Raw genomic sequence first — 13642 nt, 5'->3', positions numbered from 1 at the left:
ACTGATTCCACATGACCTCATAGTCACACCCATAGCCTAGTTAGTGAACACACCTTGGACTATTGTACTGATCATTTGATTTATGATTCATTAGTGCCTAGAGTTTTACAATTGTGTTACTGTAATGAACTTCAGTTTGTCAGTGTTATGTTACTCTGACCTCCCTGCTTGGTTGTTTGTGTGTGTGTGTGTGTGTGTGTATGTGCGTGCCTATGTTTGTTCAGCTTTAATTTGGAAATGCAGCATTCCACATGTCAGGTGGTCAGCTGCCCATTTAGGTGAGTCATCATGGCTGGAAAACGTTGCCACATGGACTGAATAGGGATGCCCCTAACACACACACACACAAATAAGTCATTGCATTGTAAAGTGAATGCGTCTACGCAAAACAAAAAACCACGATTGTGTTTTGTGGTGAATGCTGTCGCATTAAGGCAGGTTTTAAACAGTGAGAGAGAGAGAGAGAGAGAGAGAGAGAGAGAGAGACAGACAGACAGACAGACAGACAGACAGACAGACAGACAGACAGACAGACAGACAGACAGACAGACAGACAGACAGACAGACAGACAGACAGACAGACAGACAGACAGACAGACAGACAGACAGACAGACAGACAGACAGACAGACAGAGAGAGAGAGACAGAGCGAGAGCGAGAGCGAGAGAGAGAGAGAGAGAGACAGACAGACAGACAGACAGACAGACAGACAGACATGCACCACTGAGGCACATGAACGGGAGGGGTTAACTGACCTGTGAATAACTGCATTGATACCTTATGACATTTACCTGATTTACAGCTAGCCTTACAAAGTCTACCTGCCACACTCACAAGTCACCTGTCCCGGTGTGCGTTAGAAGAGATCTTCAGGGCTGGCTGCTGCTAACTGCAGAGAGCTGAAGTAGGTACCCAACACAATGAAGAGTAAGTATCGATATTTAACATTCAAGAAAAATTGACAGTGTAACAGATACTGTTATGTTGACAGCTACAGTGTAAGGGACTGTATGATCTATTGGAGGGACAGTAGTTATATGCTTGAACTGTCATTATGTGTCAGAGAAGACATACCGTACCAGTCAAAAGTTTGGACACACCTACTCATTCAAGGGTTTTTCTTTATTTTTACTATTTTCTACATTGTAGAATAATTAGTGAAGACATCAAAACTATGAAATAACACATGGAATTTGTAGTAACCAAAAATGTGTTAAACAAATCAAAATATATTTTAGATTTTAGATTCTTCAAAGTAGTCACCCTTTGCCTTGATGACAGCTTTGCACACTCTTGGCATTCTCTCAACCAGATTCATGAGGAATGCTATCCCAACAGTATTGAAGGAGTTCCCACATATGCTGAGCCCTTGTTGGCTGCTTTTCCTTCACTCTGTGGTCCAACTCATCCCAAACCATCTCAATTGGGTTGAGGTCGGGTGATTGTGGAAGCCAGGTCATCTGATGCACCACTCCATCACTCTCTTTCTTGGTCAAATAGCCCTTACACAGCCTGGAGGTGTGTTGGGTCATTGTCCTGTTGAAAAACAAATGATAGTCCCACTAAGCGCAAACCAGATGTGATGGGGTATTGATGCAGAATGCTGTGGTAGCGATGCTGGTCAAGTGTGCCTTAAATTCAAAATAAATCCCTGTCAGTTTCACCAGCAAAGCACTCCCACACCATCACACCTCCTCCACCATGCTTCACAGTGAGAACCATACATGCTGAGATCATCCATTCACCTACTCTGCATCTCACAAAGACACGGCGGTTGGAACCAAAAATCTCAAATTTGGACCAGACCAAAGGACAGATTTCCACCGGTCTAATGTCCAATGCTCATGTTTCTTGTTTCTCATGTTGATTGGCCCAAGCAAGTCTCTTCTTATTGGTGTCCCTTAGTAGTGGTTCCTTTGTACAAATTCGACCATGAAGGCCTGATTCACACAGTCTCCTCTGAACAGTTGATGTTGAGATGTGTCTACTACTTGAACTCTGTGAAGCATTTATTTGGGATGCAATTTCTGAGGCTGGTAACTCTAATGAACATACCCTCTGCAGCAGAGGCATCTCTGGGTCTTCCTTTCCTGGGGTGGTCCTCATGAGAGCCAGTTACATCATAGCGCTTGATGGTTTTTGGTACTGCACTTGAAGAAACTTTCAAAGTTCTTAAAATGTCCCAGATTGACTGACCTTCATGTCTTAAAGTAATGATGAACTGTCATTTCTCTCTTTGTTTATTTGAGATGTTCTTGACATAATGTGGTCTTGGTCTTTTACCAAATAGGGCTATTTTCTGTATACCACCCCTACCTTGTCACAACACAACTGACTACCTCATGAGGCTGGTTGAGAGAATGCCAAGAGTGTGCAAAGCTGTTATCGAGGCAAAGGGCGGCTACTTTGAAGAATCTCAAATATAAATTATATTTTGATTTATTTAACACTTTTTGGGTTACTACATGATTCCATATGTGTTATTTAACAGTTGTGATGTCTTCACTGTTATTTTACAATGTAGAAAATAGTACAAATAAAGAAAACCCCTTGAATGAGTAGCTGTGTCCAAACTTTTGACTGGTACTGTACAGTATGACATTAAAAAGGCACTGTCACGTTTTACTATTTCAATGGTGAGAAATATACTGAACAAAAATATAAATGCAACAATGCAACAATTTTTATTATTTTACTGACTTACAGTTCATATTACGAAATCAATTGAAATAAATGAATTAAACTCTAATCTATGGATTTCACAAGGCTGGGCAGGGGCACAGCCAATAAGAATTAATATTTTTTCCCCACAAAAGGTCTTTATTTACAGACAGAAATAGGTCCTGGGGTGACGGAGTTACACGTGGTCACCAGTTGTGAGGCCAGTTGGACGTACTGCTAAATTCTCTAAAACAACATTGGAGACTGCTTAAGGTAGAAAGAGTAACATTCAATTATTTGGCAACCGCTCTGGTGGAAATTCCTGCAGTCTTTGGCACTGCACATTTTAGAGTGGCATTTTATTGATCCCAGCACAAGGTGCATCTGTGTAATGATCATGCTGTTGAATCAGCTTCTTGTTATGACACACCTGTCAGGTGGATGGATTATCTTGGCAAAGGAGAAATGCTCGCTAACAGGGATATAAACAAATTTGTGCATACAATTGGAGAGAAATACGCTTTTTGTGCGTATGTAACATTTCTGGTATCTTTAATTTCACCTCATGAAACATGGAACAAACACTTTACATGTTGCGTTTATATTTTTGTTCAGTATAGTTATTTAGAGTATTATAATCCGTAAATTGCATCGCAATGCCAAGGGTGTTGTGCTAATCATGTTTATGTTCAAGTAGTGTTACAAGGGTTTGTCTTTTTAGTTTGGAAAACAAGGGTGAATACAGGGTGTTATCTGTAAGAACGAAGCTTGACTCATTTTCCAGTGTAACCTTATTTATATAACAATCAATATAGGAAAGACAATCAACTAAAATGATTATCAGGTAAAGAAATTAGAATACTGAAGGCGGAGGAAACACACACCTGGTTAAGTTAAGCGAGGTGCTGGCTGGCAGAGTAGAACACTATCAAAAATAAAGGAGAGCCGCACCCTGTAGGAGCTCAGATAAGATATTTTAATACCAACGTTTCACAAATGAGAAATACAATTTTTTCGAATTGTTATCATAGCACAATTGTTATCATACCGATCTTGTATTGCTTGTCATTGGTCGTCCACTCAACACAGACTTCCTCTCTCAGTGATCATTATGGACTGTATAATGTCAAACTGTCTGTGTCCTAAATGTCTCCCTATTTCCTAGGGCTCTGGTCATAAGTAGTGCACTACATAGGAAGTAGTTTGCGACGTACACTATATGTTCCTCTTTTCTCTCCAGGGATGGCTTCCCCTACTAGTCTGTTATCAGAGAATCAGTTCCAGTGTTCTGTCTGTCTGGATGTGTTCACTGACCCAGTCACGACCCCATGTGGCCACACCTTCTGCATGGCCTGTATCAGAGGGCTCTGGAAGATCAGTTATGGCTGTAAGTGCCCAACCTGTGGGAATACCTTCACAGTTAGGCCCCAAATCAGCATCAACGTTGCATTCAAAGAAATCACTGATCAATTCAAGAGGATTCAAGTTGGCGTCTCAAACTTAACTGTGGCTAAGCCTGGTGAGGTGGCCTGCGATGTCTGTACCGGAGGGACGATCAAGGCCCTCAAGTCCTGCTTGGTGTGTCTGACCTCTTACTGCGAGCCTCACCTGGAGCCTCACAAGAGAGTTGCTACGCTGAAGGTCCACAAACTGATTGACCCTGTGGAGAAGTTGGAAGACAGGATGTGTAAGAAGCACGAGAAGCTCCTGGAGTCGTTCTGTAAGACCGACCAGATGTGTGTCTGTCAGTTCTGCACCGAGACGTGCCACAAGACTCACCACACAGTTGCTATAGAGGAGGAGTGTGGGGAAAAGAAGGTACTGTAGGCATCGGGGGATGAATGTTGATACACAATAGTGATTAACTTTTTTTTTTTTAAAGGACTTGAATCAATAGGGCCCAAACTCTGATATTGGGTTTAACCCCAGTTTGGAAAAATCTACTCCTGCCAGCTCATCTTGACCCAGATCTTCACCCAGAATTGCAACAATTACTTCCAGACTAGTACTACTACACCTTCTTCTTAGATGGTTTGCCTGTCCTTCTTTCTGTAGGCTCAGATAAAGAAGATGGAGTCAGGGTTTCAGCAGATGATCCAGGTCAGACAGAAGAAGGTGGAGGAGATCAAACATTCAATGGAACTCAGTAGGGTAAGTTCTGCAAACAATCACAGATGGATGCGCAATCAATACGGCAGGGTTGAATTATTGTCCAAATGTATTTAAACCAAAAGGTGCAACCCTATATATGTAGCTGTAAGCTGAGCATTTCTGTCTTTGTGGGGTAACATAGGGTCAGTGGTATAAAATACTTAAGTTTTTACAACTTTTACTTTTACATTCCCAAAGGAAAGATGATACTTTTTACTCAATACATTTTTCCCTGCACCCAAAAGCACTCGTTACATTTTGAATGCTTAGCAGGACAGAAACATGGTCAAACATGGTCAAATTCACATACAGTAGAGATGATCAGGTCATCTCTACTGCCTGATCTGGCGGACTCACCAAACACCAACGCTTCATTTGTAAATGATGTCTGAGTGTTGGAGATAGCCCCTGGTTATCCATAAAATAAAATAAAATTAAAATAAATAAAAATGGTGCCGTTTGGTTTGCTACATATAAAGGAATTTGAAATGATGTATGAGTTTACTTTTGATACATAGCCTTTCCTGCAGTCAGATGACCTAGTGGACTCATGGGTGGAATGTTATAATGAATAAACATTATTTTAAAGATCCTGCCGAAAATATGATGTTTCTATTTCACACAGTTTTGCTATATTTCAGTGTTCTCTGATGTATATAACGTGTAATATTTGGATGCAAACTCAAACTTGAATACATTTCAACTCTATATCTCACATGGTACAGGTGTCTTATTTTTTGTAAGCCAATAACCATGTGTGTGAGGTGTATACTTTTGTTCCAAAATAGATTTGTTTAAAACTACTAAGAAACACTCTGCGTGACCCTGATTTAGCCAACTTCAGTAAAATTAAGTATATTTTAGCAATTACATTTACTTTTGATACTTAATTATATTTCAAACCAAAGCCTTGTAGAATTGTACTGGGTGACTTTCCATTTGACTTGAATCATTTTCTATTAAGGTATCTTTACTTTTACTCAAGTATGACAATTGGGTACTTTTCCCACCACTGCACAGGGTTCAAGTCTCAGTCCAACTTTTTTCGAAATGTATTTCATTTAGATAACTTCTAAGAAAGAGATGGAAGATGGTGCACAGATCTTCACCGCTCTGGTAAAATCCATCGAGAGAAGCCAGGCCGAGCTCAATGAGAGGATCGAGGAGAAGCAGTCAGCAGCAGAGAGGCGAGCTGAAGGGCTTGTCAAAGAGCTGGAGCAGGAAATCACTGAGCTACAGAGGAGAAGCACTGAGCTGGACCAGCTATCAATAACTGAGGACCACCTCCACCTCTTACAGGTTAGTGTCCCTCTATCTGGTCAATATGGACAATTTAACTTATATATTGATTTTAAGACTTGACTAATCAATAGACCAGGGGTCCCCAACTACATTCAGTCCCGGTGGTCGGGGGACCGGAACATAACTATAAATCATTTGTATATTGTAAATTGACTGCAAGAAGCCCAAACAGACATAGCACATGACAATAACATAATAATTTCAAACCTTGATGACATTGATTACATTGGTATACAATCACATAATGTCTCTCTATTTATGTGTGGGAATATTTGGGGAGAGATTCACTTCATTGCAATCACTTGGAGCTGATTTCCTGGTGAATTACAGTCTTTTAGGTACAACAATGAACATTTTTATCAAATAAAATCCTCAGACAACTTGGGTGACCAAATAAAATCCTACACAGGCAGAATTTGGCCCCCGGGATGCAAGATTGGGAACCCTGCAATAGGCCAACTAAACAATCACAAGACAAGACATCATTCTCCAGAAAGATGGACGTGTTTCTTTTTTTTGTCCTGTCTTAGAGTTTGCCATCGCTGTGCACCACTCCACCCACCAAGGACTGGTCTGAGATCAGTGTTGACTCTGACATGTGTGTGGGGAATGTGAGGAGAGCTCTATCTCAACTAGAGGACACACTTAAGAATGAGTTAGAGACCCTGAAAGAGAGAGGTAAATTAAACGCATTCTACTTTTTTTTAGGACTTGCGGAAAACCTATGCATATGCACAGATACAGTATCAATGAAGTGGGAAATTATACTAATCAAGCACATGGCTATAATATTATACTGAATGTTACTTTCATGATGAGAATAATATGTAGTTCTGGTAATGTATTCCTGTAACAACTGAGAATATTTCATTTTCTATTGTGCCCCAGAATTTAAGAGGATCCAGAAGTATGCAGGTATAACTTCCCTATTACTATTTTCGTAATGACTCTCACTATCTTCATCATTCTCACTATCTTCATACTGCTCTATGCCTGCAACTCTGAGGTGCTATGACTGTTTCTAAAAGGCAATATAACACTTCATAAAGCATTTACGAGAATTTCCATGCTCTCTGTATCTCAACAGTGGACGTGACTTTGGACCCAGACACCGCACACCCCAACATCGTCCTGTCCTCTGACTGCAAGCAGGCACGGCGCGGTGACATGTTGCAGATTCTCCCTGACAACCCCCAGCGCTTCGACCCGGTGCTTTGTATCTTGGGGAAGAGAGGTTTCTCCATTGGGAGGTTCTACTTTGAGGTTCAGGTAGAATCCTAACTTCCACTGAGATTAGATCAGTTTCTGCAGTTTTTCTTTGCCTAAACCCTGCTACTCTGAAGATGTAGTTTACCAAGCTAACCCTGTGTTGGGGAAGCTACTCTGAAGATGTAGTTTACCAAGCTACCAATTACTTCACAATAGAAGAAGTTAAGCTACCCTAAAGCTACCATTATGAAAAAATATAGTTTAGTTAAATAAAGTTACTTTGAATAAGTAGTTCACTACATCTAAACTATCATATCTAAATCTGAAACATCATAGACTACAAATTGCAAGAACAGATTACACTGGAGTATGCCTACTAAACAAAAAAACAGTTTGAAGTGATAATTTGGCATGTCTGACATTCTTGCCTATGTAGCCGATGTGAAATGGCTAGCTAGTTAGCGGACATGTGCAGAGCGTCCCTGGTTCGCGCCCAGATCGGGGCGAGGGGACGGACGTAAAGTCTATACTGTTACACCTACTTCACCCATATTTTCATTTATTTTTACAAAAAAGTAGGGTGTAGTTCAGTGGAGGCTCCTCAGAGAAGGAAGGGGAGGACCATCCTCCTCAGTGAATTTCATAAAAATAAAAATAGTGAAAAATAAAAGTAATCCTTCTTAGATAAAACTACATTAAATATTTTCACATACCAACAAATAATTTATAAAAATACATTGTTTGTCAATGAAGGTCTATAGTAGCGTCAACAGCACTCTGTAGGGTAGCACAATGGTGTAGTCAGAGGACAGCTAGTTTCCGGCCTCTTCTAGGATACATTGACTTCAATATAAAACCTGGGAGGCTCGTGGAACTCTTCCAAGTCAAGGTAAACTTTTGTTTTTATTAATTTATTGCCAGCGGGGGTCACGGTATGACTGCTAAACTGATTGCTAACTGTACACCGCACTGCACGATTGTAGCAGGTTTACTAACGTGTTAGTTCTAGTAGCTATGTTTACTTGACGTTAGCTAATATGTTTGTAGCGTTAGCTGTTATGAAAGTTTGCCTTGGAAAGTTTTTTTTGCCTGGTCACAGACAGCTGATGTATTGAACACTGAAGTCCATAGGCGATGGGAAAAGGTGAGAGGAGGAAAGCGCGTGGATGCAAAAAGGAATTATACAATGATTAAAGGGATCATGCTGTCTGTATGTGGCTGCTATGAAAGCGAACTGTTTGCGTGTGATCAGGGGGGTATTTATTCCACAGATTCTGTTGAAAAACATTTCTTAAGCGGAAGCAAACAGAACGAAACAGGGATAAACATGCCTGAATTTGTCCAATAGAAACTCTTGTTTGCAACTGTTGGAGTAATGATAATGATTACACCCTAGATCAGCTAGATGAAGGCAAGAGTGTGCAAGGCGGTATTGAATGTGTCAGTCTGTCCACTTGGTAAAGTTTCATTCATAGGCTAGGTTGTAGCAACTTCATGATGGGTGTAGAGATATTTCGGTTATCATGTAGTAGCCTAAGACTATACATTGAGCTGGGTAAGTGGAATATGAATGACAGTCATCCAATATGCTGTAATAGAAATAAGACCAGGCTCATAACTAAAATTACCGTCCTCCCTTATCTTAAACGGCACCAACCGACACTGGTGTAGTTCCAGTAGTTAGCTACACCGCTACATGGCAAAAAGTTATTAATTACTGAAAACACTACCTAGATTTAGATTTAGTTCAACTACCACCAAGCTACTGCAAATTTGGTTTGATTACTTGTTGAACTACACATAGTTCACTACCCAACACTAAACCTAAGCCTAAACCTAAGCCTAAACTTAACCCTAACTCTAGCCCTAGCAATAATCCTATTTTTGGTCTTCACAGGTGGGGGACAAGACCTACTGGGATCTGGGCGTGGTCAGAGGGTCCGTCAACCGGAAGGGGATGATAACTTCGACCCCAGAGAACGGCTACTGGACCATTAGGCTCAGAGGAGGGGAAGAGTACCGGGCCCTTGCATCCCCCTCCATTCTCCTCTCCCTGGGGGAGAAACCCCAGAAGGTTGGGGTGTTTGTGGATTATGAGGAAGGGTTAGTGTCCTTTTACGATGTGGAGGCCAAGGCTCATATCTATTCTTTCACTGGATACTCCTTCACTGAAAGGCTCTATCCATTCCTCAGCCCCAGTGTTAGTGATGATGGTAAAAACTCAGCCCCATTGGTCATCTCCCCTGTCAATCATGAAGGTTAGGTTTCTGATTTGCCTCTAACCATTCCTCAGTTCCAGTAGGTGTGTTCAGCAGGACACAATGTTTTGGAACTTTCAGATAGAAATATGCAATGTAGAACACACGTGCCTCTCTGACATGTAGAATAACGGTTCACGTCAGCTCTATTTATGGCATTTCAATCTGCAACATTCAACAATGTTTGGTTATTTAATGTGGCACACACGACACAATACGAATGCAGCCATTGTAAAAACATATTTTACTTGTATTTTACCTGGTTGACTGAAAACACATTCTCATTTACAACAGTGACCTGGGGAATAGTTACAGGAGAGAGAAGGTCGGAATGAAATGAGACAATTGGAAGCTGGGGATAATTAGGTGGCCACGAGGGCCAGATTGGACATCGGGGTTAACACCCCTACTCTTACAAGTGCCATGGGGTCTTTAGTGAACACAGAGAGTCAGGACACACATTTAATGTCCATCCAAAAGACAGCACCCTACACATGGCAATGTCCCAATCACTGCCCTGGGGAATTGGGATCATTTTTTGGACCAGAGGAAAGAGTGCCTCCTACTGGACCTCTACCACCCCTTACAGCAGCATCTGCTCTCCCATTCAGGGATTGACCAGCACCAACCCTGCTTAGCTTCAGCCAGCAGTGGGATGCAGAGTGGAATGCTGCTAGCCCCATTGGTCATCTCCCTTGTCAATCATGGTGTGCGACCATGTAAAATAACCTTGTGATTAAAGACAAACAAGTCGCTTAAATGCTTTGATTGACATTGCACTTAATCTTGACCAGTTGTCTACAAATTCTAATAAATGTATTGTTTTAGATTTTTAAATTAAACTGTCTCTGATAAAAGTTTGCATCAATATTTGTCACATTACTTATTACGCCCTATGTATTATAATACTCAATGGGAATAAACATTTACTGTAATGTCATGCTTTTCCTTCCATCTGAGTGTAACTTACTAGTTTGCATCCACCCAGATCCAGAGTTTCCATGTGTTTTGCATAGGCCTACTGGTGCTGAGAGCTCAGATGCATGCAGAGACCTCAGAGGACATTGTCTGCATCCCAAATTACACCATATTCCCTTTATGGTGCACCACTTTTCACTGGGGCTCTGGTCAAAAGTAGTGCACGATTTACTGTAGGAAAGAGGGTGCTATTTGGGACTTGATCATTTGCTAAATGAACCACATACTTTTTTAAAGGGGCAATCTTGGATTCAAACAACAACAAACACTTGTTTATTGTAAACGCCTCAAATTACCGATGATAGTGTTCTTCCACGTCTTATCAGTCAGTGAACCATACCAGGAATGCTCAAAAAAAATTTCATTCTCAGGTTCCAATTCCAATATTTATATATGCTTCTATTCTAATAGTTTACAATAGGGTTCTCAAAGTTTTTGAGTCCGGGGACACCTTTCGTGTTGGCAAATTCATCAGCGATCCCCTTCATAATCAGAACACCACTCGAGTGCGATAAAAATAGCCTACAAGGAGTTGTACTATGACGTCTTCAGTACATGTCTGTACGAACCAAGTCTCTGGCCCGGAGAAAGAACATTTATAAGGCCCACCTCTTGGCATCAGAGAGAACATTTAGCAGTTGTCAAGCTAATTACCTGCAATTCAAGGGGAAGAGATATTTTTTGTTACTGCAGCTTATTACATTATATTGTATTGTATTACACACTTTACACTTATTGAATGGATCCCTTGACTTAAAGTCATTTAATCTGTTGTTAGTAATATTGATGTAAAAAAATGAAATGCACTTTTTTTGTTATGTATTTTTTGATCTAACTACGGACTCCCAGCAATAACTCAGCAGACCCCCCACTTTGAGCAAACCGGGGCTAGTAGACCCTACAACTCTAACGGCCCACAGAAAGAGATACCTATTGCATTTTGAAGGCCAGGGTCAACTTGTGGACTGGAGAATATGTCTTAGAAACAGCATGTTTACTCAAAAAAGGAAAACGTGATTTGGTTGACATAGTGACAGTGATCTAGCCCTAACCCTAACCTTAACCCTTACCCTAACGTAACCTTAGCAAGCAGTTGCTTATCAACATATAGTTTGTTGATCGTTACTACAGATTAAAAAACAGGACTATCCAAATAAAGTGTGACCTGCATTTCCCCCACTAATGGTTAGGATTGAGGAAGGGGAAGCTGATCCTAGATCTGTGTCTAGGGGTAACTTCAAGGAGCCTAACACACATGCTCACATACAGGTGACTGAGTAAAGGGGAAGGAGGCCATGTCACATATATGTCTAATGTTTGCATCTTTCCATTTCATCCCAAATGGCACCCTATTCCATGAGTAGTGCATTACTTATGACTAGGGCTCTGGTCAAAGGAAGTGCACCATGTAGGGAGCTAGGGCGCCATTTGGGACACACCCTCCAGGTCAGAGAGAGAAAAGACCCAACTGCAAAGGAGGAGGGACAGATAAAGAAAGAGGGAGAGAGAGAGTGCGGCAGTGTATCTCTGGGGTTGTCTTTGCATCATACACAGAATTGCATTTCTCCACAGGGCTGTGCACCCTCTCCTCCTGCCTCACCCATGAGTACAACTATGTTAACAACCCTAAAAACTGGACTGAGGCACAGAGCTACTGCAAAGAGAAGTACACTGAGCCGGTCACCACATTGAAGACATGAACCGGCTGTTCAACACTGATAATGGATCAGTCTAGATACGCTGGAGAAGGGAGACACCACGGTGTGGCAGTGGTCTCTGGCAGACAAACATTACTACGGGGATGGATTAACCAGTATTTTCCATTAGCGCCAGTTGTAGGCAATGTAATTTAATTATAATTAGCGCCATGTAATTTAATTCTGCATTTAGACGAGGTACGCAAAAACTGTCACACCAGTCGTTATAGAGGGCCAAGAAAGCAAGAAATATGGTGATGGCACAAGCATGGTATGCGTTGCTATGGTAATTACAGTAAACAAACAGTGCAAATCAACATCCGGTAGATAACAACGCTACAGGAGACGGCAAAAGTTTATATATTTGAACTCAACAGCATTTATGTTCGTTCTCTCATTGAAAACAATGACTTCCGGTTTGCTGTCTACCGTCTACCCGGTTCCATCTAAACACAGCATACGCGGTAAAGAGTCGAAAATCACTTAGCCTAATTATTGTTTTCTGGCACATTCATGTATTTCATTTTACGTGTTTCACATAGCCAGCCGAGCGGAGTCTAGATGTAATTAAACTCTTGACTGTGCTTTGATTGACAACTGAACAGCAAGTGTTTACTAATCGATAAAAGATGTCGAACTGACTGAATTAACTCGATCTCCTATATCCCTTTGCCATTCATAAATCATGCAACGTGGTTATATGTCCATGGTATCACATCCCGAAAAGGAAATCAAATGATTTCCTAGGTTTCCTTTCTTAGGATGTCGGGGCTTGCTAGACAGTGGCGCCAAAGTGAGTGACTCTTCCCTTGTCAGTCAGTGTAGCCTACCGAATGAGAGCCGATCATTTAGCTCCCTAATTTGCATAGGCCACTGGTAGTAGATCTAGACATTTTGGAGATTATCTGCAGAAAAATTATGAAAACATTCGATGAGGATGGTGAATCATCACTGCAGGAACAATAGAGAGAGAGCCTCATTCTGGTCCAAATTATGTAATGAGGGCCGTCACAAAATCCAGGCTTTGAAACAGAATTCAACAATATTCAAAAATGTATTGACCTTAGTAGAGAATTAACTAAATGTAACTACATCCAAAAACCTACATTTCTCTGATTTTTACCCGACTGTAAAAGTGGTCTACTGGTGTGATTTAAGAACTGTTGTGCTTTTATTTTACCCGTCTACCAATCAGTGCCCTTCTTTGCGAGGCATTTAAAAATCTCCATGGTCTTTGTGGTTAAATCTGTGCTTGAAATTCCGTGCTCGACTGAGGGACCTTACAGATAATTGTATGTGTGGTGTTCAGAGCTGAGGTAGTTATCCAAAAATCATGTTAATATTGCACACAGAGTGAGTCCATGCAACTTATTACAGGACTTGCTA

The 13642-nt window shown here is 41.1% G+C and overlaps 1 protein-coding gene across 2 annotated transcripts; it reads left to right on the top strand.

The window, feature by feature from the left end:
* Positions 1-735: 735 nt before the first annotated feature.
* On the top strand, positions 736-10521 carry LOC109896415 (E3 ubiquitin-protein ligase TRIM39-like). 2 transcript variants are annotated; one of them, XM_031832137.1, is made up of 8 exons: positions 736-927; positions 3902-4479; positions 4717-4812; positions 5878-6111; positions 6645-6792; positions 7003-7029; positions 7202-7377; positions 9221-10521. In XM_031832137.1, exons 1-8 carry the CDS (start codon positions 921-923, stop codon positions 9584-9586), a joined length of 1632 nt encoding a protein of 543 aa, XP_031687997.1. In that variant the 5' UTR covers positions 736-920; the 3' UTR covers positions 9587-10521. The 2 variants fall into 2 exon arrangements, with proteins under 2 accessions (XP_031687997.1, XP_020346257.2); XM_020490668.2 differs by having other exon boundaries at positions 741-927; positions 7202-7383.
* Positions 10522-13642: the final 3121 nt, after the last annotated feature.

The sequence above is a fragment of the Oncorhynchus kisutch genome, linkage group LG9 (assembly GCF_002021735.2).
Source record: "Oncorhynchus kisutch isolate 150728-3 linkage group LG9, Okis_V2, whole genome shotgun sequence".
In the NCBI taxonomy this organism is placed as follows: Eukaryota; Metazoa; Chordata; class Actinopteri; order Salmoniformes; family Salmonidae; genus Oncorhynchus; species Oncorhynchus kisutch.
The sequence above is the reverse complement of the archived record's forward strand: the minus strand, read 5'-3'. Positions and strand labels throughout refer to the sequence as shown.

Excerpts from the sequence above, each read along its gene's own strand:
- LOC109896415 (XM_020490668.2), top strand. Across the intron at positions 4,480-4,716 it reads AGGAGTGTGGGGAAAAGAAG|GCTCAGATAAAGAAGATGGA; the intron begins GTACTGTAGGCA and ends TTCTTTCTGTAG. Across the intron at positions 6,112-6,644 it reads ACCACCTCCACCTCTTACAG|AGTTTGCCATCGCTGTGCAC; the intron begins GTTAGTGTCCCT and ends GTCCTGTCTTAG.